General features: G+C 41.2%; 1 protein-coding gene across 1 annotated transcript in view; it reads left to right on the top strand.

Moving 5' to 3' along the window:
- The window catches only part of CNTNAP2 (contactin associated protein 2), a 1,664,903-nt gene that overhangs the window by 1,553,653 nt on the left and 84,982 nt on the right, over nt 1–26,268 (top strand). The window contains exon 21 of the mRNA XM_038391157.1: nt 15,606–15,699. Within this exon, the coding sequence (XP_038247085.1) occupies nt 15,606–15,699 (94 nt within the window). The remainder of the gene's footprint in view (nt 1–15,605; nt 15,700–26,268) is intronic.

Genomic DNA, 26,268 nt, shown 5'->3' with positions numbered 1-26,268 from the left:
CTTTGAGGTTTACCTGTTTTTTCCCTGTAAATGAGGCAACTTTAACATGGGTATATACATACTTTAGAGAAGAAGGCATTGTTTTGTTCTGGTGGGCTGCACTAACCTCTGATGCAGAGCCCATTCCAAGACACAGGATTAATATCACCTGCCATTTCTCAGAATCTGGGAAGATATGCATTACTCTGTGCTTGAAAATGTGGGTGTTAGAGATCAAAGTGACTTAGGTGACCTAGAGTTCAGAGGTGAGGACCTGTATGAAAGACCCCCTAAACTTATTCTTACCAGCTTAGGTTATATGCTGCCGCCACCAAAGTGTTACACAAAGAACAGGGGAAGTGCCCACTTGGAAACGTCTCCCCCCTAAAATATCCCGCCAAGCACTACACCCCCTTTCCTGGGGAAGGCTTGATAAAAATCCTCACCAATTTGCATAGGTGAACACAGACCCAAACCCTGGGATGTTAAGAACAATGAAAAAGCAATCAGGTTCTTAAAAGAGGATTTTAATTAAAGAAAAAGTAAACAAATCACCTCTGTAAAATCTGGATGGTAAATACCTTACAGGGTAATCAGATTCAAAACATAAAGAATCCCTCTAGGCAAAATCTTAAGTTACAAAAAGACACAAAAACAGGAATATACATTCCATTCAGCACAGCTTATTTTATCAGCCATTTAAACAAAACAGAATCTAATGCATATCTAACTAGATTGCTTACTAACTCTTTACAGGAGTTCTGACCTGCATTCCTGCTCTGGTCCCTGCAAAAACAGCACACAGACAGAGGGAACCCTTTTTCCCACCTCCCCCTCCTGCTTTTAAAGTATCTTGTCTCCTCATTGGTCGTTTTGGTCAGGTGCCAGCGGGGTTATCTTTAGCTTCTTAACCCTTTACAGGTGAAAGGGTTTTTCCTCTGGCCAGAAGGGATTTAAAGGTGGTTAGCCTTCCCTTTATATTTATGACAGGAGCGGTGCACTTTGGGCAGCTATCCCACAGAGCATCTCTTCCTCTTCTGCTGCTAAGAGGTGTGGGAAGGCAGAGGGGGTTGCGGGGCATCCTGGATCCTGTCCCAATGCCCCATGGTGCATTGCTTCACATCCTAGCAATCCCTGTGCTTCTGTCTGAATTTGGCACCATCTTTCAACAGTTTGTGTACTGTGAGCTCTGCATCTTCGGTCTGCAGGAATGGATTCCTCAGTGTTACCCAATATGCTGCTCGCTCTCACTAACATGTCACAAGTGGCAGTGGAGTTATTCCTTAAACTACAAAGACAAGAGCAGTTCAACATTGATCTCACCACGTATAGTAGCTACAACATGAGATTGCTTGTGGCATTCACAGAGGTGCTGCCAACAGTGGAATGCCACTTTTGGGCTCGGGAAACAAGCACTGAGTGGTGGGATCACATTGTCATGCACGTCTGGGATGATGAGCAGTGGCTGCAGAACTTTTGCATGAGGAAAGCCACATTCATGGGACTGTGTGATGCACTCGCCGCAGCCCTGCAGCATAAGGACACGAGAATGAGAGCTGCTCTGCTGTTGGAGAAGAGTGCCGATTGCACCATGGAAGCTGGCTACTCCAGACTGCTAGCGATTAGTCGCTAACTAGTACGGAGTAGGAAAGTCAACCGTTGGACTCATGTTGATGGAAGTGTGCAGGGCCACTAATCGCATCCTGCTCTGAAAGACTGTGACTCTGGGCAACGTGTGTGACATTGCGGATGGCTTTGCACAAATGGGCTTCCCTAACTGCGGAGGGGCGATAGATGGCACGCATATTCCAATTCTGGCACCAGACCACCTAGCCACCGAGTACATTAATCGGAAGGGGTATTTCTCAATGGTTCTACAGGTGCTTGTGGATTACTGTGGGCATTTCACAGACATTAATCCAGGCTGGTCCGGAAAGGTGCATGACGCACACGTCTTTCAGAACACTGGCCTGTTCAGGAAGCTGAAAGCTGGGACTTTCTTCCCAGACCAGAAGATCACTATAGGGGAAGTCAAAATGCCCACTGTGATCCTAGGAGTCCCTACCTACCCCTTAATTCTGTAGCTTATGAAGCCATACATGGAGCAGCTTGACAGCAGAAAGGAGCAGTTCAACAACAGGCTGAGCAAGTGCAGAATGACTGCTGAGCGTGCTTTTGGCTGTTTAAAGGCCCGCTGATGCTGCCTATATGGGAGGCTGGACCTGGCCAATGACAATATTACTATGCTTATAGCTGCATGCTGTACGCTCCATAATATTTGTGAAAGGAAGGGTGAAAGCTTCACTCAGGGCTGGACTGCTGAGGCTCAGCTCCTGGAGGCTGAATTTGAACAACCAGAGACGAGGGCTAGTAGAGGTGTGCAACAGGGGCCATAAGGATCAGGGATGCTTTGAGGCAGCAATTTGAAGCTGAAAGCCACTAATATTTGTTGCTGTGCTCAGGAGTGCAGTGCTTGTAATGCTAGGAGGTGATTGTGATTGATGCAGATGATGCACTATGAAGGTTTAAGAAAATTGCCTGTTGCTTTGCAGGGCTCTGTTTGCTTTCAGTTAAAACAAAACAACTCTTTTATTAAAAAACAACAACTGAGGGGAGAGAGAGAAAAAAACCACATCAGCACTGAGGGGGATGCAGGAAGGGAGGGTTCCAGGAGGAGGTGCGGTCCCAGGATAGTTAAAGATTTGTGTATGTCCAGGTATCCTATTCAACTTTCTCCTTTGGAGTACAGTGCAATGGGTACTGTACTTCAGCTACTATTCACATATCTGTCACTAACTGGCTGACCCCCAGCAAGCACACATGAGCCACAAGACACCCAAAATGGTGAGAAACCGCAGGGGCAGGGGAAAACAATGTTCCAGGACCATACTGGACATGTGGCTCTAGGGGAGAGCCATGACTGTAGCGGGGAGGGCCCAGGGCTGGATTACCCAATAGGCAGACAAAGCACATGCTTAGGGCACCAGCAAAGCAGGGGACACCAAAAAATATGAGATTTTTTTTTGAAAAAATTTGATATTTCAAAAAAAAGCATCAAAGTAGTCATCATGGGAAAAATCAGAACTTTGTTAGACTTCCTTACACTCCACTACACACTCTTCCCCCATTTTTCTGTTCTCTTTTTATTACTTATCCCCACCTAAACCAGGAGGGCGTCCTACTAATGTAGATCAAAATAATGCGAGGAAATCAGATCCTGTCATGTATTGCAATGTGTGGATGTGTCAGAGACTGAACCTGCTCATGCTGTAAATAATAGGAGAAAAGATCCTGGTATGTGGGTTGATTTCAGTATCGATGATGTAGCTTACTGGATAGATCGTGGACCAAATGTCTGTCAACACCACACTAGGCCATTTGAGAAATCATGTCAGACTTTTACCGATGGCAAACAAACAAGATATTGTCCACAAAAAATTTTTTTTGGCATGAAAGCAAATGGTGAGAAATACACTCACTCGAGAACGGTTACTGTATTCACCATCAACAGGGTCTGTGTACTGTTTTGTTTGCAAACTTTTTGCATATAAACCTTCAACATCCCAGTTTGCTGCAGATGGATTTAGTGACTGGCGGAATACTGTTTTAATTGAACAACATGAAAATAGCACTACTCACAGAGATTCAATGTTGACATATTTAAATCAAAGACATGGCTTTGGATTGACACAAAAATTGGGAGAAAAAATTAAAGGGGAGCGTGAATACTGGCAAACTGTCTTGCAGCATGTTATAGCTGTTATTCAAACATTAGCTGAATGTGGTCTGCCTTTCCAGGGATCAAATGACATATTTGGATCATTGCAGAATAGAAATTTGGTGGGATTGTTGGAGCTTGTGGCTCAGTTTGACTCATTTTTAGCAGGCCATATCTCAAAATATGGGAATGCTGACAAAGGTAACCCATCATACTTATCCAAGACAATATGTGATGAACTCATTGGTCTAATGAGTGACAAAGTTCGTTCAGCTATTGTGGATGAAATAAGTACTGCTGGGTACTTCACTTTATCTGTCGACTCAACACCTGATCTTTCACATACTGATCAATTGAGTATTGTACTAAGATAAGTCTCCCACAGATGGAAAACCAGTTGAATGATTTATAACATTCCTCAATTTGAAAAGCCACACTGGTGAAGAAATGGCAAATCAAGTACTGCATTATCTGTGCCACATTTGCAAAATAGATTTCTCAAAGTGCAGAGGTCAATCTTATGACAATGCTGCCAACATGTCAGGGTGTTATCAAGGAATGCAGAAGAAGCTTTTAGAACAGAACAAATATGCCATATTCATACCATGTGTTTCATACTCTCTCAATCTTGTTGGCCGCAGTGCTGTTGATTGTTGTCAAGTGGCAGTAAGTTTTTTTTTCTCAACAGTCCAGTTACTTTATACATTTTTCTCTGCCTCAACACACCGATGGGCAGTTCTTAAAACATATTTGGGCAATGATTGTGTGTTGAAATCTCTTTCCAATACTTGCTGGGAGGCACATGCAGTGGCAACAAGTGCAATTCTGGAGTCCTACTCAAAGATTGTGGATGCATTAGAAAGTATAGCTGAAAACCAATCACAAAAGGGAGAAACTATATGAGAGGCAGAAAACATTGCAAACAAGATGCAAGAACTAGAGTTTGTATTCATGTTGACCATGTGGAATGAAATTTTACACCACTTTTACCACACAAGTCAAGCTCTCCAAGAAAAAGAATTGGATTTGAAAACGTGCAGATCTCTGTCAATCATTAGCAGACCACTTACACACTTTGAGGAATGATTTCAAAAGTTTTGAAGACATATCAAAAGATATCTTGCATAACACTAACTACAAAGAAGCCCAGTCCTGCAAGTGAATCAGGAAAAAACAAGCAAATGATAGCAGTGCAACAAAAACAGCATTGAATCCTAGAGACAAATTTCGCGCATCTATTTATTACTCTATAAGTGATACACTTGACGCTCATATGAAGAGGAAAGGTGAAGTGTACAAAGAAGTATCAAGTAGATTTTCTTTTCTAAACGATATGGACTTATCTGATGAACAATATTCACAAGGTTCCCAAAAGCTAGTTGACTCATAACCTGTTGACTTGAACATGAATCTCTGTGGAGAACTATGGCAGTTCCACTGGTATATGCACGCAAAGTTTAATAAAACAGGAAAAATGAAATTCAGTCACATTGATCTTCATGGCACAATATTGAAAGATGGAACACAATGTGTAATTCCAAATGTAGAGATCACACTACATATTTTTCTCACATTGATGATTACTAACTGCTCCGCAGAACGCTCTTTTTCTCAGCTGAAAAGAATAAAAAACCCTCAGAGAACAACAATGTGTCAGGACAGACTTGATTCACTTTCCCTATTGTGTATGGAAGCAGACATGCTTCATCGAGTCAGCTTCAATGAATTTATCCAGAATTTTGCAATCAGAAAATCTAGAAAGAAGCTATTTTAATTTCAGCATACATGTAAGTTTTGTGTCATTTCAAAAAATAAAATTTTATTTTATGGCATGGTATTGTTTTTATTTTGAATTACATATGGGGGGGAAACCATAATCTTTTCAGTGCTTAGGGCCTCTAAAGGTCTTAGTCCGGCCCTGGTGGGGGCTTTATAATCATTACTATCCCCACATTTTCCACAGGCTGTGTTCATTATGGAAGATATCTCACTGCTGAGGGTAAGTGGGGAATAAAGGGCGGGTTTTCTCCAAGACTGCGGCTTCCGCCCTGGCCCATATGCAGCTCGCCTGTGTGCAGCAATGCCACCCCCCAACTCCCCGTGACAGCAGAGTGGTGCAGGAAACCTTGGTCACCCTTAATGAGCCAAGAAACAAAGCAGCTCAATCAAAGAACCTGGGCAGCGGATTGCCCAGTATCTCCATGAGAGTTTTGTGGAGATCTCTGAAGCAGATTCCCATGAAGTGAGAGAGTCAATCAACACCCTGTTCCGCCGCTCAGACTAGGCATTTGGTGGTATGTGCATCATACAGACACAAGCCTGCTTTCTGCAACCCTCCTGCCCCCAACAACTCACTTCAGTGATTCCCAAAATCAAAGCCACTTACCAGGAGCCTCCTCTCCTGTTTGCACTTCGCCAAGCTCCGACAGCTGTGACTGGCTAGACTCCTCCGGGGTAGAGGAGAGCTCCTGGCTGCATGCATCTCTAACCTCGGAGTCATCCTCTGCCTCTAGGTCCCCCTCCACATTCTCGTCCAAGATTTCCTCCTCCTGGCTCAATCCACTTTCGACTGGCATGCGAGCCACCAAAGTATTCACAGTGGCCTTCGCAGTGGAGGTGGGGTCGCCACCGAGTATCGCGTCCAGCTCTTTATAGAACCAGTTCGTGGGCGCAGCGCTGGAACGGCAGTTTGCATCCCGCGCCTTGTGGTAGACATTCCGCAGCTCCTTCACTTTGACCCTGCGCTGCCTCTTTCTGTCATGCATCGTGAAATCTGTCCGTAGGTATCATAATTCCTACAGCTGGAGCACAGCTGGGACTGGACAGCCTCCTCTCCCCAAATGCTGATGAGGTCCAGCAGCTCAGCATTGCTCCAAGAGGGGGATCGCCTGTGCATGAACCAGGCCTTGTCACCTGGAAAGATGCACTGAGACCATTGCTCGTGTCACCAAGCAAACAGGAAGGGGACTTTCAAAATTCCCAAGAAATTTAAGGAGTGGTCCCCTGAGGGCAGGGCAGTAGAGTTCAAACCGATGACCAGAGAGGCGAGAAAAGGCATTGTGGGACAACTCCCGGAGGGCAATCACAGTGCTGTAATTGACCAGGGAGTCTACAATGGCACCACGGTGCTGTACCCCTGGCACAGTAAGCTGTAAGCCTCTCGTCAGGGTGGGTTTTTTACAGCACTGCAACTGCGCAGTTTCTGCACACTAAGTGTCTTGGCAGTGTGTACACCTCGGGAGTTGCACCGCAGACAGCTGCGTTACTGCGCAGAAACTTGCAAGTGTAGACAAGGTCTCAATGTCCTAAGGTAGGTCATAATGTTTGGGTTCTCTTTGGCACAATACTGCCACTCCAAGTGGACTTGTATTTCCTTTTATAAACCATTTTCCAGCCTGACTAGCAGATTGTTTACCTCTTTTTAAATGAGGCAGCTTGCTTGCCAGGTGCAGTTTCTCAAACTCTCACAGCACTAGAAAATGAAAAGGAGTACTTGTGGCACCTTAGAGACTAACAAATTTATTAGAGCATAAGCTTTCGTGAGCTACAGCTCACTTCATCGGATGCATCCGATGAAGTGAGCTGTAGCTCACGAAAGCTTATGCTCTAATAAATTTGTTAGTCTCTAAGGTGCCACAAGTACTCCTTTTCTTTTTGCGAATACAGACTAACACGGCTGCTACTCTGAAACCTAGCACTAGAAAATGTCACTCTCATCAGTGCCCCAACTCCAGTGTATGGAGTTTGTTTTTCTTGTGTTAACAGCAAGTTCATATTCAGAATACCTGTCTCTCTAACTTACTGTAATAACCCTGTAGGGTACATTCAGTGTCAGAAATATTTAAATAATCTTCATTCTGACAATAAATCACTACTACATATGTTCTGTGGAGTTGTTTTGTCACAACTCTCAGGGGGTATCACTTAGAATAAATAGAATAAGAGGTTCACTATTGAGCCCGTTGGTACTCCAGCTGATGCTATAAACATACGTCTGTTGAATACTTGGATAGTAACTTATGTCTTTGTGCCGGTCAATCAGAACTTGATTAAAGTCTTTGACATAAAATGTTTAGTGTGAATGATTTTAGTTGTTGCAATTATGGCCCTCATCACTAATATAGGCATATTTAAACAAAATAACAGGGACTCTGTCAAACAGGCTGTACATTACAATTGTCTCATTCAGTGACTATGAATAAATCAACAGTTATTGCCTCATTAAATTACTGTGTCCTGTTTATAATGCCACCAACTTCTCAAGAATTGTGTCCAGTGTTAACTTTTGGTCTAGGCTTCAAGAAAACTATTTTAAAAAAATTCATATAGGAAAACATTTGATCTTTTTTTCTTCTGCTTTTTTGATGATGTGGACAACGTTTAAATCTGCTTATAAAAATTCTTGTCTCTCACCACTATTAAAATATCAACTGCCAGTAGCCATGACACATTTCTAAGGCTGCATAAGTTCATCTGTAGACAAGAAGAAGCTAAGTAAGACAAATGAGGAATATGTTATCCTAGTAAATGAAAAGTCAGGAACTGAGCTTTAGGCCATGTAGGGCAAGTTTTAATTGTTTTGACTTCATTAAAGGCTATAATACTTCAGTAGGGTATTTTCCAGATCATAAACAACAGAACACTCTCTATCTAATATCAAGTTTTTGGTGATCAAATGGTGCATAGAGTTATTCACACATCAATAAAGCCTCTTTTTAAAAAAATAAAAAAAAGTCCAAGAAAAAATCTTCCTATGCTTAGGGCCTGATCCAAAGTCCATTTAAGTCAATGAGAGTTTTTCTGTTGATTTCATTGGACTTTGGATTATGCTGTTATAGAGCAGTGAAATGGAAAGAATTTTTGTCTTAGGGCTAGACTCATACTTCCTCCCTCTGTCTTCCCATTCAGTGCCCCAAAAATCAAGATTCCAAATGAGGATAGAATCTGGACACTACATTATTCTGTTATATCTTCCTATTATACTTGTTTTTCCTGTTGTGCTATATAAGAGCTATTAAGTTTGTTACACAAGAAATAAAAACGGGATGTATTTTAATATTAAATAGAATAATACCCAAAGGAACACAGCAAAATTTAATGTTAATGATCAGTTTCCTTATTGGGATATAGTTGTAGATTCTCAGCAGGTCTCCAAACCTCCATGCCTTCTTTCAAAGCCATTTCCATGTATGTATTATGTACCCCAGGGCTATGTACTACCCAGCCCAACAAATTTCTACAGGAACACATTCGCCATCCTATATAAGCTTTATAAAATATATGAATGTCATTTGAAAATAATATCAGTGTCTGGCATTAAATCTAACATACTCCCATCTACAGTTTGCAAAATGAGACTGTTTTCTAAATGTTCTTATATTAAAACATTTTTCTTCTCTTGGGCCTATATTTTGCAGCTTAAATTTTCCAGACGCATCAAATAACCATTTGCAAGTTGTCCATACTCTTGTATTTCTGAAACCATGGAGTCTGGTATCTGAAACCCACCTCACAATGAACTGTTCTTTTACACCTATCCACATATACTCAAATCTCACTCAGAACAAGCCATTCTTCTTTCAGGCCAACAGTCAAAACAGGCCATATGTTTGGAACACTGGAAACCCTGGTTCTGGTCTCACCAAAGTTTTATCTTTTTCTATGAAGCTATTGTTTTACCTCTGGGGAAAAAGCTCCAGCACCTCCCTCCATCAGAGCCTTTCCTTGCCACAGCCAAAGGCTCCAGCAGTGGGGAGCTGCCGAGCCTTTCGCTGTCTTTCACGGTGGCACATAGCTACCTGTACCCTACACACCACTGCAAATGTAGATAAGGTCTAAGAGTTAAGCCAAGATTTTCAAATGATGTTGGATGACTCAGTGTTTGAAATGCCTCAGAGGAGTTGCACTTCTAGAATGTGCTGAGCGCTCACCCTCTAGAAATCAGGCTCCATTAAAAGGGCTCAAGCTGTATGCAAAATATGAGCCACCCAAAATCAATGGTCACTTTTGAAAAACTTGGCATTCATTTATATATGTTTTCAAAATTCTTCCTTAAGACCATGTCACAAAACACTGGCTCTCACCTGATAAACTGTATGCAGAAAGATCATTTATATAATATATTTCATATAATAAAAGCATATGTGTTTCTCTGTCTGTGAGCTCATTATATTGACATAATGCTATTGTGACTAAATGCCCAGAAAAAGTCAAAAATATTCTCAGAAATAAGGTTAAAAGCCTAAAAATCAATGTATAAAATAAACATAACCAGAAATAGATACACATTTTACATTATATGACAGTACATACTGGACAAATTAATGTCCCAATAGCATTGTCTTTGAGCACAAAGGGTCACACTCTTTAATTTTAATAGCCTGGCATTAAATAGTCTATTATTGCTTCTGTTAACATTTGACATAAAGTTCATCAATTAAACATAGGGAAAAAGAGCCCACAATGATCTGAAATTACCATAATGTTGTTTCAGTTGATGGTGGCCAAGGTAAAGAGTTAATTTAAGATAAAACAGGGATCTGTTTTCACATTAGTGCTCCTGTTACATTATGAGACCAGCATTTAGAAACATACCTAATTATTAAGCCTTCATCTGAGTTTGCATATTTTCCACATATTGGGCCAGATGCTTAGCTGCTATAAACCATTGACTTCAGTGGTGCTGCAGCAGTTTACATGAGCTAAGGATCTAGTCAATTTTTGTTAAGGGGAGGGGTGGGACCTTGTGTGTTTAATTTTTAACTGCAATGCATCCTATGCTGATTGAATTTCCAATGTAAATCAATGTGAAAAGCTTTTATTATAAGTGAATGCAGTTAATCCCTTTGGAAGAAGACTGTAATAGCCTAAGCAGTAGTTCTTAAATCAGTGTATAGCCCTGGAGAAGAAAATATGGAGCCTTACTTAAAACTAATAATAATTACATCTATATAGCAATTTTCATCTGAATATCTAATACAAATGTTAATTAAGCTTCACTACATCCCTGTTTGTTCCATATCCATTTTGCACATGGTCAAACTGAGCCACACAGAGGTTCAATGATTTACTCAAAGTCACAGAACAAGTTCCTAGGTTCAGTCACATACAGTCACGGATCCAGTACTTGAGCCTGCTCTCATTGAAGCCAATGGCAAAACCCCATTACCTTCAGAAGTGCAAGATCAGGCCTCAAATTGGTGGTAGAGCCATTATTGAACAGTAGTCTACTCACTACACCATAATGAGAAAATGTGGCCGTGAAACTCAATTGGTGAGCCAAATCTTGATGTGCTCACTCAGTTTTTGCTCAGGCCTCATTCAGGCAACGTTTTCATAGCAGTCAATGGGAATTCTACTGGAATAAGGACTGATTAAAAACCGAGTAAGGACTTCTGGCTTTGGATTGTTTGTTGTGAAATGCTCCAACACCACCTTGAATACTCACAAGTATTTGGTAGGAAACAGTCATGTATCTGGATATATTCAAGATAATTTTGAGATTAAAGCAGGATACCTGGGTTCTACTCTTGGCTCTGCCGTGAAAGATAGCAATAACACATTGTCCAAGAAAAGGTGACATTATTACAATTAACATCAGAAGAAGGTATAGAGAGCCTCTTCTCCTCTACCCTGAATAAGTGGGAGGGAATGTCCTCTACGTAGGGCTCAGGAGAGCATTAGGTAGTGACCCTGACCTCTGCCAGCCACAAAGGGATCTGATCTACCCAAAAGATTAGTTTACACTGCATTCTACTTCATGTGCGAGCCATGTATGCTCATTGCTTTTTTGCAAAAGACCAGTAAAGTGCACCAGCAGCGAGCACAGAGCATGAGTTACATTATCAAAGTGAGTAGTTATCTAAAAGAAATGGAATTGTATTGAACTTCTCCCTAGCCAACAGCAACTTCCAATAAAGTCAGCCTTGTTGGCTTGATTCGACTTGAGAACTGAAGCTGAACATTTTCTCCCAGTTTGGTTTGTACTGCGTGCACAATCTTGCTTTGTATTTATATTCAGTTCAAATGCAATTAATTATTTTTAAAAGAAAAGAAACTGTAATGAAAACTCATAAAGATAATCAATAAACTACAATTTAACACACATTCATGATGCCATCCTATGTATATGGAAATGATTTATTTTGTATTCATTAAATAATGCAATATCCTTTTCAAATAGCATGTGATAGTAACATTTCCTTTTCTATTATGAATCTTGATCCACATTAGACTGAGATAATTGCTATATTTCTTCTGATGATTGCAAGCAGTTTAGTTCTAGCAGCTGATACCAGAACAGCCACTGGATGGCAATAGAGAATCAGTTTTAGAAATAATCCACTCCTTCCAAGCGCCTGTGTTTTTCTACTGAATGCATCCGATAAAGTGAGCTGTAGCTCATGAAAGCTTATGCTCAGATAAATTTGTTAGTCTTTAAGGTGCCACAAGTACTCCTTTTCTTTTTGCAAATACAGACTAACACGGCTGCTACTCTGAAACCAACCTATAAATGTTCTAGATTAGATTCTTCTAAAATTGTGTTTTCTTTTATAAGATTGTTCAAATAGAACACAGACAAATAATAAAAATAAGAGAAAAGAAATCTCACCACTGACCTACCTTTTATTCCTTAAGCACCATATATACTATTTACCCACTAGCTGAACAATATTCCCCTTAATTCATAGCGTCAAACATGGGAAGGGCACAATTCACAAATTTTGGGTCTGGATGCAGACCAGAACTTCCCCAAGGGGTTCAGGAGCTAGTGTAGTGGGCTGATTTCATATATAATCAGAAATCTTTTCTTTGTTCCTGCACCCATGAAAGAATCATAAAATCTAATTTCTCTGGATTTAAAGTAAAGGTTTATTCTAACCATCTATTTCAGTCATTTTCCCATATTCCTTTTTCTCTAGGGGAAGTAAAGGGGGGATTTAAATAAGCTGAGTTGAGCTTTGGTGAGGAGATCCATGAAGATATCTGAAACTTGCACTTTTGGATTTCTTCACCTACTTTTTCAGTTTTTACTTAAATTTGAACATTTCCATGCAGATACCAACAGCAAAATTTCACCAGCTCAGCCTCAAAGTACATGGCATGGACTCATATGTAGGTCTGCCACTAACTCCATGCATTGAGCAAACTGAGAAACAAATTACACAATCTGCCTCTTGGTTCCCCCGATCCCTGGCACAGCTGTACTGGCCAGCACTTTGGATGGAAGAGACAGAGCCAAGGTTTGGGTTTCTCCTAATCCCTACCTCCCTGTATGAGAGAGAGAATAGAATCTCCCTCCCACACTGTTCTCCATGATACAAGTAGCTGGTGCAGGATGTAAGGGGAATTCCTCACTCCCCTGCATTCTATCCGAGGCAGCTCAGCCACACCACGGATAACTGAGGTTGTCTGACATGTCCCATTACAAAACCTGTTTTCAGTTACTTGTAACTTTGCCAAACTTAAACTGTTCTGGGTGAAATTTCGCTTGACAGGTGTCAGCATCAAGTAACTTTTGTGGTAGTTTCAGCTAAAATGGTTAGGGAGAAATATGTTATTTTGCCTATGTTAAAAATATTCTCACAGCCATTTCATTGAGACGGTATAATGACCCCATGCTTCATCATGTTTTGCTTTGGTAGGGTTTTGGGTGAGGAGGATGTAGTTTTATTTTAAAAGTACACACTACAATCTGTTTATATTAGAGAAGACGAGGTCAAAGAAGTATGCCTGCCACTTGGAGTGGAAGGTGATGAGATTTGTGATGGTTCATAGTTCCTGTGGGACTTCATTACACAGTTTGAGATTCACCCCCAAGAGAGTTCCATTGAGCCTGAGGAGCAGAGTTGGTGAACACAGTCTTCACCCCAGATCATGAGGCAGCCTTTAGATATGCTGGGCCCAGCTCATTGAGCACCTTGAAGATAAGGACCAAGATGTTGAACTGGACTTGATATTCTATGGGAAGGCAGCATAGATAGCAGAGGACCAGTCTGATGTGCTGGCAGTAGTCCATGTTGCTGAGGAGATGCACTGCAGCATGCATATGCAGAACAGGCCCTATTCTGTCCCTATATAACAAAATAGAGATTTCCCTTGGATTCATCAAGGGGTTGATTCTTCCACACATGGAACTCGCACTAAAGTCAAAAGGAATTTCACCATGCAACAGGCTGGCAGGACTGGTGCCTAACATTTTTTGATAAAGATGCTCACACTGAATTGTAATTTAATTTCACTTTTCTTTCCTGGTACATTATCCAGCCGTAATTGGCTCTGTGGAGCAGGAATTATGTTTTTGTTATATGTTTTTTTGTACAACGGGGTCCATGCCTGGTGCTCTTAGTCCCTCCCACAGTACAAATAAATATAATAGGTGTCCTAGTGATCTCAGACATATAGATCCCACAGCTAGAATTCTGTGCTACAGTAAAAAGAAATATTTAGACAGTGCTTTTCCTTGATGGGTGATGGAGATGGGAGAGTTCAAAGGAAATGTTAGCCAATTTCAAAATAAAGTACAGTGCTTCTGGGCCAGATTATCTTCCCACTGATAGTGGTTTTACTTCAGTGGAGTTGTCCCTGATTTACAGAAGCACAAGTCAGAGGAAAACCAGGAAAATTAGTTCTATTCTGGTTTCACACACAGCTGAGCGTGATTCTCCTCCCACAGAAGAATGAATCAGAAACAATTCTCTTGAAGTCAGTGGTGTTAGACTAATGTAAAACCAGTTGTGAGAGACTGAAAAATCAGACCTTGGGTAATTATTTCAACAAGCTGTTCCTGGCATACCTCTCTCAAGTCTTTGTTAGTTCAGTAACCAGGTGACTGTGATGATGACAACACTGAGTACAGCACTGTTTTGGATTCCTAACTCAGATTTAAGCTATTAACATTTGTCTCCTGAAAGAAGAGGGGTGTATTTTCCTCACCTGATGCACATGTAACTCCATTAATGTTAATGAAAATTATGCATGTGATGCTAGATGCCAGATTCCCTTTTACCATGGAAACTGATATCAAGTACATAATTTACTGTGTGCTTATTGGCACCTGCTGTGGTTTATGTCGCAATCCAATTTTATTTTTAACTCTTTGTCTTCATCTGCTTATAACTCTGGAAAATAAACCTTCTCTTAGACTGAAATTTTACATGCCCCATCTCAGCTGAAAGGTGAACTTTTTCTTCTTGCAAGTCTGAGAAAATCTGTTCAGCCATTTTTGCATTATGTGAGACTATAAACAAATTATAATTTGCCTAAGGTAAGAAAATACTGCTACAATCTTTTCCATACAGATAACTCAAAAATGGCTGAACGTTAAGACTTTAACCTGTGTGTACATCCATGACTAAGCATTAAACAGTTGGTGACTGGTAAAGTTATGTGCAATTGAAAAGCATTTCTGAACGTGCTCACAGAAGTTTTTCTACAGGTCTTATAACAGCACCAATGCATTTTCTTCCTTCCCAGTTTAATAAGCACAAGAGCTTCTGCTCTTAGGCTCTTGCTTGGATACTTTGCATAAGGAAGCTAGAGAAGTTAGTTACCAGTAATTGTAGTTCTTTGAGAGTATTGCCTGTGTATAGTCACATTTGTGGAAATAATTGTGCTTGCATTCACACACCTCCTATTTTAATTCTTGTGCAGGCTTCTGAGAGTATAAAAGGAGTATCACGAACTACCCTTCATTTACCTCTGACCACTGAAGGTACAATGAATTCCTTGCAAAACAGTGGCTTGACCTTGGCTCTCAAGGGTACTGTCACTGTTATCACAGATAAAACAAGAGCATCCAGAAATAGAGATCTAAATGGAGCTATAATCTTCACAAGAAGACCTGATTCACTAGCAGGGTAACAGGGTATGGTTCTAAAAGTCTCCTCTTGTTTTTTACTTTCCCCAGCTTGATCATTATCCTCCAGCAAGTTACAGCCTGCCGATAGCATCTGACACTCAGTTCAACTCCCCAAAGGCACTCTTCCTGGGAAAAGTTATAGGTGAGATTATGTTTTAATAATTTATTTTTATTAGACATTTTCAGAGAGAAAAAAATATATATAAGCACATGAGATCATGATGTTCATAGTGTCTGCAGTAAGACACCCTTTGGACATCTCATTTTTTACTAGAGAGACAGTGATGTTTTGGTTAAGTGGGATGTACATCAGGTGGGGTACTACGCTGTTATTACAAAGGACAAGGGGACACATAGCTAAACCAGGGATAGAGTAGGCTGTGGCTAATATATACAGAAAGTAGATCATATATAAAGTTCTAGGGAATGTCATATGGGACAGTACAATTGCACAGTTTCTGTCACCATTCAAATTTGCTGGGGGGGTGGAAGGGGTCAATAGGACTTAAGCTGCTTTGCAGTGAAATATGGGAAATATTTAGGAAATCTGGAGCAGTATCTTTTATTGTGAACTCATTGCCCACACTTTTATGGCTCATTATCAGAAGTAGTAGCTACCCACAAATGTCACAGAACTCAATGGGATATTCAGGTGCTCGGCACCATTTGAAATTCAAGCGATTACTTTCTGTAAACCTTTTACTTAGCCACAATAGTTTGGATTATAGTGAAGAGTCAGACTCAAAATATCATGAACTTATGTTTTCTTTCTGCAACACCATAATTTAAATGGTAAACCACATGGAATGTAGGTTGCCCCACAAACAGAATCTGTATGTAAGCTTCTTACATGTACCATATCTGAAATGATTGTATCTCTACCGTATTTCCAGCCTGTTCTTCTGTCAAGGTGATATAAGGAAGACCCTATAAAAGTTAGATTTTATATTGTTTGGGGACCAAATGAGATGTAAGGGGGAAAGGACTTTTGAAGAGGAAAGGAAATCAACTACAGAATTTTATGATGACATATTTTTTCCGTTTGCTTCATTTTTAGCCTAGTTTACCTTATTTTGTGATTTTCTGGGAAGCCGGATGTCAGTGTAAGGTTCTCTGTGGTTTAAATCAAGCAAATCTAGGCTAACATTGGAGCTGAATTCAAAATTCAGGTTTTATTAATTCTTCTGCTTTTAGGCTCAGTAAAACTGAATAAAAATGTACAGTCAGAATAACTGTAAGTTGTGAAATGGGACACGAACAATGATTTTGGTGCTCAGCCACATGAATGCAATATGTTACAGTAGAATATCTAGTCTCATCTTGCTGACAATATATAACTTGAGTGACTGTACTGCTCTCTGAATATTTCCATCTTATAGAGCTAAATTACGGCACACAGGACAGTCTGAAATTTAGAGCTCCTAGTGCCCATTCTACTGGACAAATCCTAGATCCATTTAATCATCAATAGAATAGGCACAGGATGCAAGAGATGAGGTGTAGTCACTCAGCCGCTGTAATCTTGGAGTGGCTCAGGGCTTGTCTACACTGGCAAGTTTCTGCGCAGTAAAGCAGCTTTTTGTACTCAAACTGCAGATATGTACATACTGCCAAGCCCCTTTCTGGGCAGAAACTCCTCAGTTGCAGCACTGCAGAAAAACCACCTCGACGAGAGTCGTAAGGTTATTTATGCAGAGGCTCCAGTGCTTTATTGCCAGTGTAGACACTTGATCGCTTTCTGCACTGTAATTGGCCTCCGAAGCTGTCCCATAATGCCTCAAGTGCCCACTCTGCTCATTGTTTTCAACTTGGCTGCCCTGGAGATGTGCTCCTTCCCTTTCAAAGCACCATTTCTGACAGATGTTGCATGCTCTGCTGATCTGCTCCGGGACACAAAGCAAACAATTAATGTGGAATGCTCGTGCTGCTGGACACAGAGGCAGATGTGTGTGTGTGAGAGAGAGAGATTGCTGTGCAGAGAGCCCAGGGAGGGAGGCAGGGGCTGATGTCGGGGTTTCCCCCTCCCCCTGCCGCAGGGCTGGTTGCTTTCTGCCACTATCTGAACTTACAAGATAGCATGCTGACACACTCTCTGTCCCCCAAAACACACTGTCTCTCTCCCCCCCTCCATACACACACACACTTCCTGTCACACACACTCCCCCTCACACACACACACTTCAGTTGAAAAGCAGTTGGCAATGTAGTAGGATGCCCATGGAACAATGGGATTGGGAAACCTGCATCATGTGATGCTGTGCCTGCCCCATGAGGCATTGTAAACCCTTCCCAAAGCACCCTGCGGCCAGGTGCGCAGTGGGATAGCTACCATAATGCATTGCTCTCTTTGCCTTTGCAAGAGCTTCTAATGTGGATACGCTCCACCGTCACAAGGAGCACAGTGTGGACACGTAACAGCGGTTTAATTCCAGCAGTTTAATAAAAGTGCTATCATTTGTGGTGCAGAAATTTGCCAATGTAGACATACACTTACATAAGGTGGCTGGGAGCTAGTCTCCTCTCCCCAGACATGCCCTTTGGAGGTTCTGCTAACAACAACAAACTGACAAAACCAGTGCCTGATAAAATACATATATTGGTGGAAGATAAGGTGTGGATCACCCGAGGGGAATTCCTGGCCTCCTCACTCCACCCTGATTGCTTCACGTGAGTGGTTTGTTGCCACAACGGCTCCATTGTCTCTCTGGGCTGACAGCTATTTCCAGACATGTCAGCTGTCTAGGCTGCTCAGATTTAGAAAACCATCAGACTATGGTGGTACTGCCTCCACGATGCAATCTTCTAAAGCCTGACTCTAGTCCTGAGAAGTTGGATGGATGAGGAAGCCTTATGTGGCCCCAGGAGTGTACATCCTCATTACATATGGGAAAAGCTTGGGGAGAACATGAAAAAAGATATGAGAGAGAAAATACAGGAACGGAAGTATAATAGAGAAAACATTGTAGGGGAAAAGGAAGATAAGGAGGCAGAGGGAAAGAAAAGTTAGGACACTAAACATTACAGGCAGAGATGTACCATACTCTATGGGGGAGGGGTGAAGAGGAAAAATTGGATTGAAGCCAAGAAGAGAGAGAGAGAGATTATATGAAAGTTACAGTTTTAACAGTATTAAATGGAAAGTTGATTGGCAGTACCCAATAAACAGGACATACTCTTATATCTTTAAATTGCAGGGTCTTGGTAGGCGGGCAGTCTTAGATAGCATTACAACATTTTTCACCCTACTTAGTGGTGTTAGACTTGGGGATGACGAATGATGGGTAGATTTTCCAAGCCCTGCAACTAGCTTAGAGACCAGCCAGCTCTATCCCACAGATGCCACAGGGTCAGTATTATTTCCAGTGCTGTCCTCCTTAGGTATTTTCTTAGCATTCTTCAAGAACAAACTGCAAGAATTGAACAGGTAATGAAGCTTTTTGCATCTAGGTCACTTGCCTGAATCCAGCTTATGTTGGCAGGGACTGAAAATCATTACCACCACCTCACAAGTGTTTGATCTATATGAAAAGAGATATTGACTTAGCCTGGTTTCTGGGTACCTACATCACAAAAATCACCTCCACATTTGACTCCTTGCAAGTGATAATAGAGGCTTCAAGGACTGGATGGGCATATGTTACTACTTTCTGACTCCTGTGTGTATTCCATCCAAGTCAGAGTTGCGGCACATTGCCAGGATAGTGTGGGGAAGCCTACATTCCACCTGTCCATGATGTTCCTGCTATGTAGCGACATAGAAGAGATCAGTCTGCAGTAATGTAATTAAATTCACTGATATTTTTCATAGTAACCCAACTTGACCCCATCTTTTTTTGCTCTTCTTAGCAGAGTTCATCAAGTCTAGTTTTCCTAGTTTGGTTCATGTGTCAGGGAAATGCATAATATCTGTGAGTGGTTCTAGTCTGGATTCCTTCTTCTTTTCAAATTTGACAGGCTAAAAACATGGAATTAAATTGAGTTCCAAAATGATGAGTTGGCTCTCTGTAAGATGTACAGACTAATAAACATAATACTGATAACATCCACCATATAGATGTATGTGGTGAAGTCGCAGATTTTCCTTCTCATTAGGTGCATTCAGGGCATAATGAAGTCACCACAAATGTTGGTTAAATCAGTAGAGTCAGAGAAAATGTCAAAAGATAGGAACAGGCAGGGTGTCTGGAAGACCTTGGAAAGGTATTGGGGTCAGCTGGAATATATATGGTCTATGTTTTCATATGCTATTATGAGAATCAAAAACAGTTTCCATGTTTTTTGAAATATTATGTATCATCTGTCATTATAAATTATATTGTGTATGTTGCTCTGCATCCTTTGATTGATGGTATTGCTTTGCCTTTTTAGTGTTTTAAGTTTATTTTTATCCGTTAGGAATGTGCTTCTTTGCTTATTGTGTTTAGCTTGACTGTCTCTTCAAAATGGGACATTTTATTAAATAAAAGAATATCAGGACCAGAGAAACAAAAAGAATGCACTGTGCATGCCAAAACAAAACAAAAATCTCTGGAGAGCCCCTGACTCACTGGTATAATTGTTGCACCACAGCCAGTTGCCATTGATCAGATTGACTAACAACTGCCAGGGGGAATGCTGAGTGAGGGGAGTGGAAATCAAGGTTATCATTGTTAAGTGTGTTCAGCACAGTTTGAAGGACATTACCGGCAGAATCTAGTGTTTCTAAAGCTCCTAATTGCTACATTATCCTGGCTAGAAGCAGTTCCAGTGAACCTGGAGGGAGTCTCACCTAGCAGAAGTGTGTATACAAAGGAGATTATCTATACATCATCATATGTATAGTTTGTAACGTCCTACATTCCATCTAGAAACAGGGTTATATTTGAGAGGCAGAGTGTTTTATTTTTGTTTTTGTTTTGTTTTTAATCAACGATACTCAGTCTTAATTATGTCTGTTCTGTTGGATTTGATGCTTTCTTGTCTTGAAAGTGAAGATGAAGCTATATTTACAAAGCCAGCTTGTGCTTTTGTGGAGCATTTTGGAACCATCCTACTGAGAAACAGTCCTACCTGTCTTTTCTTCTTCTTCTTCTTCTTCTTCTTCTCTTTTTTTACTACATTTATTTGCAGAGAAACAGCATATCCTGCCAGCTTTTCTTCCTATGACCGTGTCACAGTTCAGGGCAACTGCTCCTGTGTTTCCCTGTAGTAGTTCAGCAAGAACACCCACACTCAGGCTTCTGGCTTCTAGACTTTGCCTTTCTTGGATGGAGATGTGCATCTCTCTCCCTCCTGACTGGGGTATTTCTAGGCTGAATGGTTCTCTACTTTCACTGTGTTATTCCTAGAAAAAGACGGTCTGCTTAAGCTTCCTGCTTCACTTCCCTCCTCAGAAATGGTACACAGTGTAATTACTATGCTTATAAGTATACGCTTATGCTCAAATAAATCTGTTAGTCTTTAAGGTGCCACAGGACTCCTTATTGTTTTTGTGGATACAGACTAACACAGCAACCCCCTGATACTTGACACCATGCAAGGCACTAAATTTAGCTGTATGGAGTGGAAATCCATCAACCTCAACAAAAAACTCGCATAGATACAGATAGACATCATCTTCCACTCCAAGTGCAAACAGATGGACATCATACCAAATGGACTGAAGGTAAAAAATCCATTGCAATCAACATATTACACTGAGGAACCACCTGATCAGCATCCTGTACAGCAGACAGGAGAAGATCAAGAATGAGCTCTCAAAACTGGAGACTCTCATACCAAACCAACCTTCCACACAAAGTTCCACGTGGCTGGACTTTACAAAAATGAGACAAGCCATTTACAACACACACTTCACTTCTCTACAAAGGAAAAAGGACAGTAAACTATCTAAACTCCTATATGCGACAGGGGGCTACAACAGTGGTACCCTCAACTCATCTAACAAAATTGTTAATCTATCCAACCACAGACTTAGCCCAGCAGAAGAGTCTGTCCTATCTCAGGGACTCTCTTTCTGCCCCACCATCCCCACAAACATGATACTGTTCTGTGGTGATCTGGAAGCCTACTTTCATCATCTCTGATGTAGGGAATATTTTCAACACACCACTGAACAATGCACTGACCAACAGGAACCCTCCTACCAACACAACAAGAAGAAGAATTCTTTGTGGACTCCTGACTGTTGAAATGACAGACTGGACTTCTACATAGAGTGCTTCCGCAGACGTGCACAGGCTGAAATTGTGAACAAACAGCATCACTTGCCCCATAACCTCAGCCATACGGAACGCAACGCCATCAGAAACAACTCTGACATTATAATCAAAGGGGCTGACAAAGGAGGTGCTGTAGTCATAATGAACAGGTCGGATTATGAACAGGAGGCTGCCAGGCAACTCTCAAATACCACATTCTACAGGCCACTATCCTCTGACCCCACTGAGAAGTACCAAAAGAAACTACACCATCTGCTCAAGAAACTCCCTACTACAGCATGGGAACAAATCTACACGGAAACACCCCCAGAGCCCCAACCAGGGGTATTCTATCTGCTGCCCAAGATCCATAAACCTGGAAACCCTGGACGCCCCATCATCTCAGGCATCGTCACTCTTACAGCATGATTATCTGGCTATTTGGACTCTCTGCTCAGACCCTATGCTACCAGCACTCCTAGCTATCTTAAAGGCACCACCAACTTTCTGAGGAAACTACAATGATCTTCCTGAAAACTCCATCCTGGCCACCATGGATGTAGAAGCTCTATACCAATATTCCACATGAGGATGGACTACCAGTTGTCAAGAACAGTATCCCTGATGTGGCCACGGCACACCTGGTGGCTGAGCTTTGTGACTTTGTCCTCACCCACAACCATTTCAGATTTGGGGATTTGGGGACAACTTATACCTTCAACTCAATGGCACTGCTATAGGTACCCACATGGCCCCACAGTATGCCAACATCTTTATGGCTGACTTAGAGCAACGCTTCCTCAGCTCTTGTCCCTAGCCCCCCTCCTCTACTTGCACTACATTGATGACATCTTCAATGCACTACATTGATGACATCTTCATCATATGGACCCACAGGAAGGAGGCCCTTGAAGAATTCCACCTGGATTTCAACAATTTCCACCCCACCATCAACCTCAGCCTGAACCAGTCTACACAAGAGATCCACTTCCTGGCACTACAGTGCAAATAAGTGATGGTCACATAAACACCACACTATACGGAAACCTATTGACTGCTATACTTACCTACTTGCCTCCAGCTTCCATCCAAGACACATCACACAATCCATTGTCTACAGCCAAGCCCTAAGATACAACCAAATTCGCTCCAATCCCTCAGACAGAGACAAACACCTATAAGATCTTTATCAAGCATTCTTAAAACTACAATATCCACCTGGGGAAGTGAGGAAACAGATTGACAGAGTGAGACGGATACCTAGAAATCACCTACTACAGGACAGGCCCCACAAGAAAAATAACAGAACACCACTGGCCATCACGTACAGCCCCCAGCTAAAACCTCTCCAGCACATTATAAACAATCTACAACCTATCCTGGAAAACGATCCCTCACTCTCACAGACCTTGGGAGACAGGCCAGTTTTCGCTTACAGACAGCCCCCCCACCCGAAGCAAATACTCACCAGCAACTACACACCATACCACAGAAACACTACCAGGAACCAATCCCTGTAGCAAACCTCGTTGCATACTCTGTCCCCATATCTATTCTAGTGACACCATCAGAGGACCCAACCACATCAGCCACACCATCAGAGGCTCATTCACGTGCATGTCTATTAATGTTATATATGCCATTATGTGCCAGCAATGCTCCTCTGCCATGTACATTGACCAAACCAGACAGTCCCTGCATAAAAGAATAAATGGACACAAATCAGACATCAGGAATGGTAACACACAAAAGCCAGTGGGAGAACACTTCAATCTTCCTGGACATTCCATAACAGATTTGAAAGTAGCTATACTTGAACAAAAAAACTTCAGAAACAGATTTCAAAGAGAAACAGCAGAACTAAAATTCATTTGCAAATTTAACACTATTAATTTGGGCTTGAATAGGGACTGGGAGTGGCTGGCTCATTACAGAAGCACCTTTGCCTCTCCTGGAATTGACACCTCCTCATCTATTGTTGGGAGTGGACTCTTCCACCCTGATCGAATTGGCCCTATCAACACTGGTTTTCCACTTGTGAGGTAACTCCTTTCTCTTCATGTGTCAGTATATTTATGTCTGCATCTGTAATTTTCACTCCATGCATCTGAAGAAGTGAGGTTTTTACCCAGAAAAGCTTATGCTTAAATAAAACTGTTAGTCTTTAAGGTGCCACCAGACTCCTTGTTGTTTTTACCCTTATAAGTTAGCACACAGCACTTCCTTTACAAGCATATTGTATTTTTAAGATAAAAGCATTACAGAGAAAATATTAAAACAACAGAAGAACCGACATGCTAATAAGCTTACCAGCAATCACCCCAACTCCAACATGAGCTCTGGCAGGTGATTATGGCTTCAGAACCCACACAGGGGTCTATTCTATGATGACAAGTTCATAACAGCCTCAGATCTGAACTAGCACTCCGTCTTATCAGGCCTCAGTAGGTCAACACCTTCCAACCTTTCCTGGAGGACTGGAGCCCTCCAAGGACCAGAGGTCCTGTCAGTTTGCTGGATTAGGAAGAAGGCCCTGAGCCTGTGTAAAACAAAGCTGTTTGTCCAAAAATCTTTCCTTTGTCCATTGGCCCTGGAGAATCCAGATTGAATCTTTGAACTGTCTTCCTGTGACAGGTGATCAGCAGACAAAAGGTCTCCCCTCAGGACAAAACTTCCTCCCCTGTACTTCTGAGGAATTCCACTTCACACAAATTGTCTCAAAACATCAAGCCTGTCTACTATATTGTTCAACATAATCTTTTGCAGTTCACATTATCTCCCAGCAATTACATTAATCTTTCTTCCTCCTAAAGAAGTTCCATACAATCCCATAATAGCACACAAACATTTTCATTCTCAGTACAATGGACCCCAAAGGTAATGTATGTAATGCAGTGGTTTAACTTAATTCCATAAGACCTGCCCAGGATATTGAAGGATACTGTCATATCTGTCACAGATCATTTATATCCAGTCAGAGACTGGTACTTGGACAGCACCTACAACAATGTGAACCCAGTCTCAATTGAAGGTGCTATCACAATACAAATGATTAATAAAATAGTCAGCAAATGCCTCCTTTTTCTCATAATTGGCCTTAATATTGTGTGCTGTCAAGTCAGGAGAATTACATTAGAAACATAGAAACAAGCAAAAATTATTGAATTGCAAATGTAATTAGAGAGCATATTTTTCCATTTAAATTGAAGATTTCTCTGTGTTCCAGAACTAATTACTGAGTCCTTGAAATAATAAATCCTAGAAAATGTAGGCAAGTACTTTTGCTAAAAGCAAATGTACAGAGATTTGAAATACAATAATAGAAGATAGTGTTTATTCTTTGCAGAAGCCTGAAAATAAGGTGTTTGAACTTGTACTCCTTACTCAGGTGAAACTGGTTAAATTGAACTGATCATTTTTTACTGTCTCTACAACCCTCTGAATATCCCAAACAGGATTATGACTTCAGGTGACCAAGAAAGGAGAAGGAGACAACAAATAGTTGGAAACAAGATCCTATTTTTATGTAAATGTCTCTAGTAATAAAAAAAGGGCAATGGAAAATTAGGTGATATTTATAACCAGAATAGTCCTTAATCAGCCAGTTTTCAAAAAAATGTTCCAGTAGACATCAGCACAGCTTTCATCTCTTATTTAATAACAGTGAGACTTTGAAGATTAACACGATGAGATAAAAGCAATGAGGTTACTGTCAAGATTCTTGACTCTATGAAAGATAAAAAGAACAAAAAATAGAACAATGAAAAGTTGTTCTCAGAGTAGATATGGGTCTGATCCACAGAATTGCAGGGGTGTTTGGATTCAGGGTGAAAGTTTGGGCCCATTAGTGAGATAGAACCAAGCAGTGCGGTTCAGTTCCAGATCTCAAAGTCTTCAAAGTGTGACAGGTTTTGGATGTGGTGTCCTGGTCCAGGCCCATGTTTAATTATGGGGCCTATATGACCTTCAGTAGTTTGAATCTTTAGAAAACTAAAAGCATGGCTTGTACCATGTTATTTGAAGAAACTAGTATCTTTCCCTTTCACAGGTAGCGAGAGAGAACTTGCTACAGAAAATTACGCCTGTTTTTGTAAAATAGTCATTCTAGATTTAAAAAAAAAAAGCCATAGTTTGAGGGTTCTCTCAAGAGGGATCATATTAAAAAATGTGGACCAGATAGTGATGGTTGAGTAGGATGCCGGGGGGACAGGAATTTGTCCTTGGACTGCTTTTCTTTATTAATGAAGTATAGAATGCTTTTAAACTGGTTTCTTGTCAAAAGTGAAAGGAAGAAGTTAAAAAGCAATCCACATAGAAACACTAAACAATCTAAGAAGTCAAAAAACAGAGACACAAGCCCTAGCCGGTTGACCAACAGCATCTCAACTCAGAGCTTCCCTTGACAGAGCTCTGTACAGTTGAGTCCCAAGAGAGTCCCCTTTTATTGCCACATCTCCATCAGACCCTAGTTACCTTCAGGTGTGTCCATACACAAAGGAGCAAAAAGCCCACCCAGAGAGGTAGTCAGTCCC

The sequence above is a fragment of the Dermochelys coriacea genome, chromosome 2 (assembly GCF_009764565.3).
Source record: "Dermochelys coriacea isolate rDerCor1 chromosome 2, rDerCor1.pri.v4, whole genome shotgun sequence".
NCBI lineage: Eukaryota > Metazoa > Chordata > Testudines > Dermochelyidae > Dermochelys > Dermochelys coriacea.
Note: the sequence above shows the minus strand (reverse complement) of the source record. Positions and strands in the feature narration are given on the sequence as shown.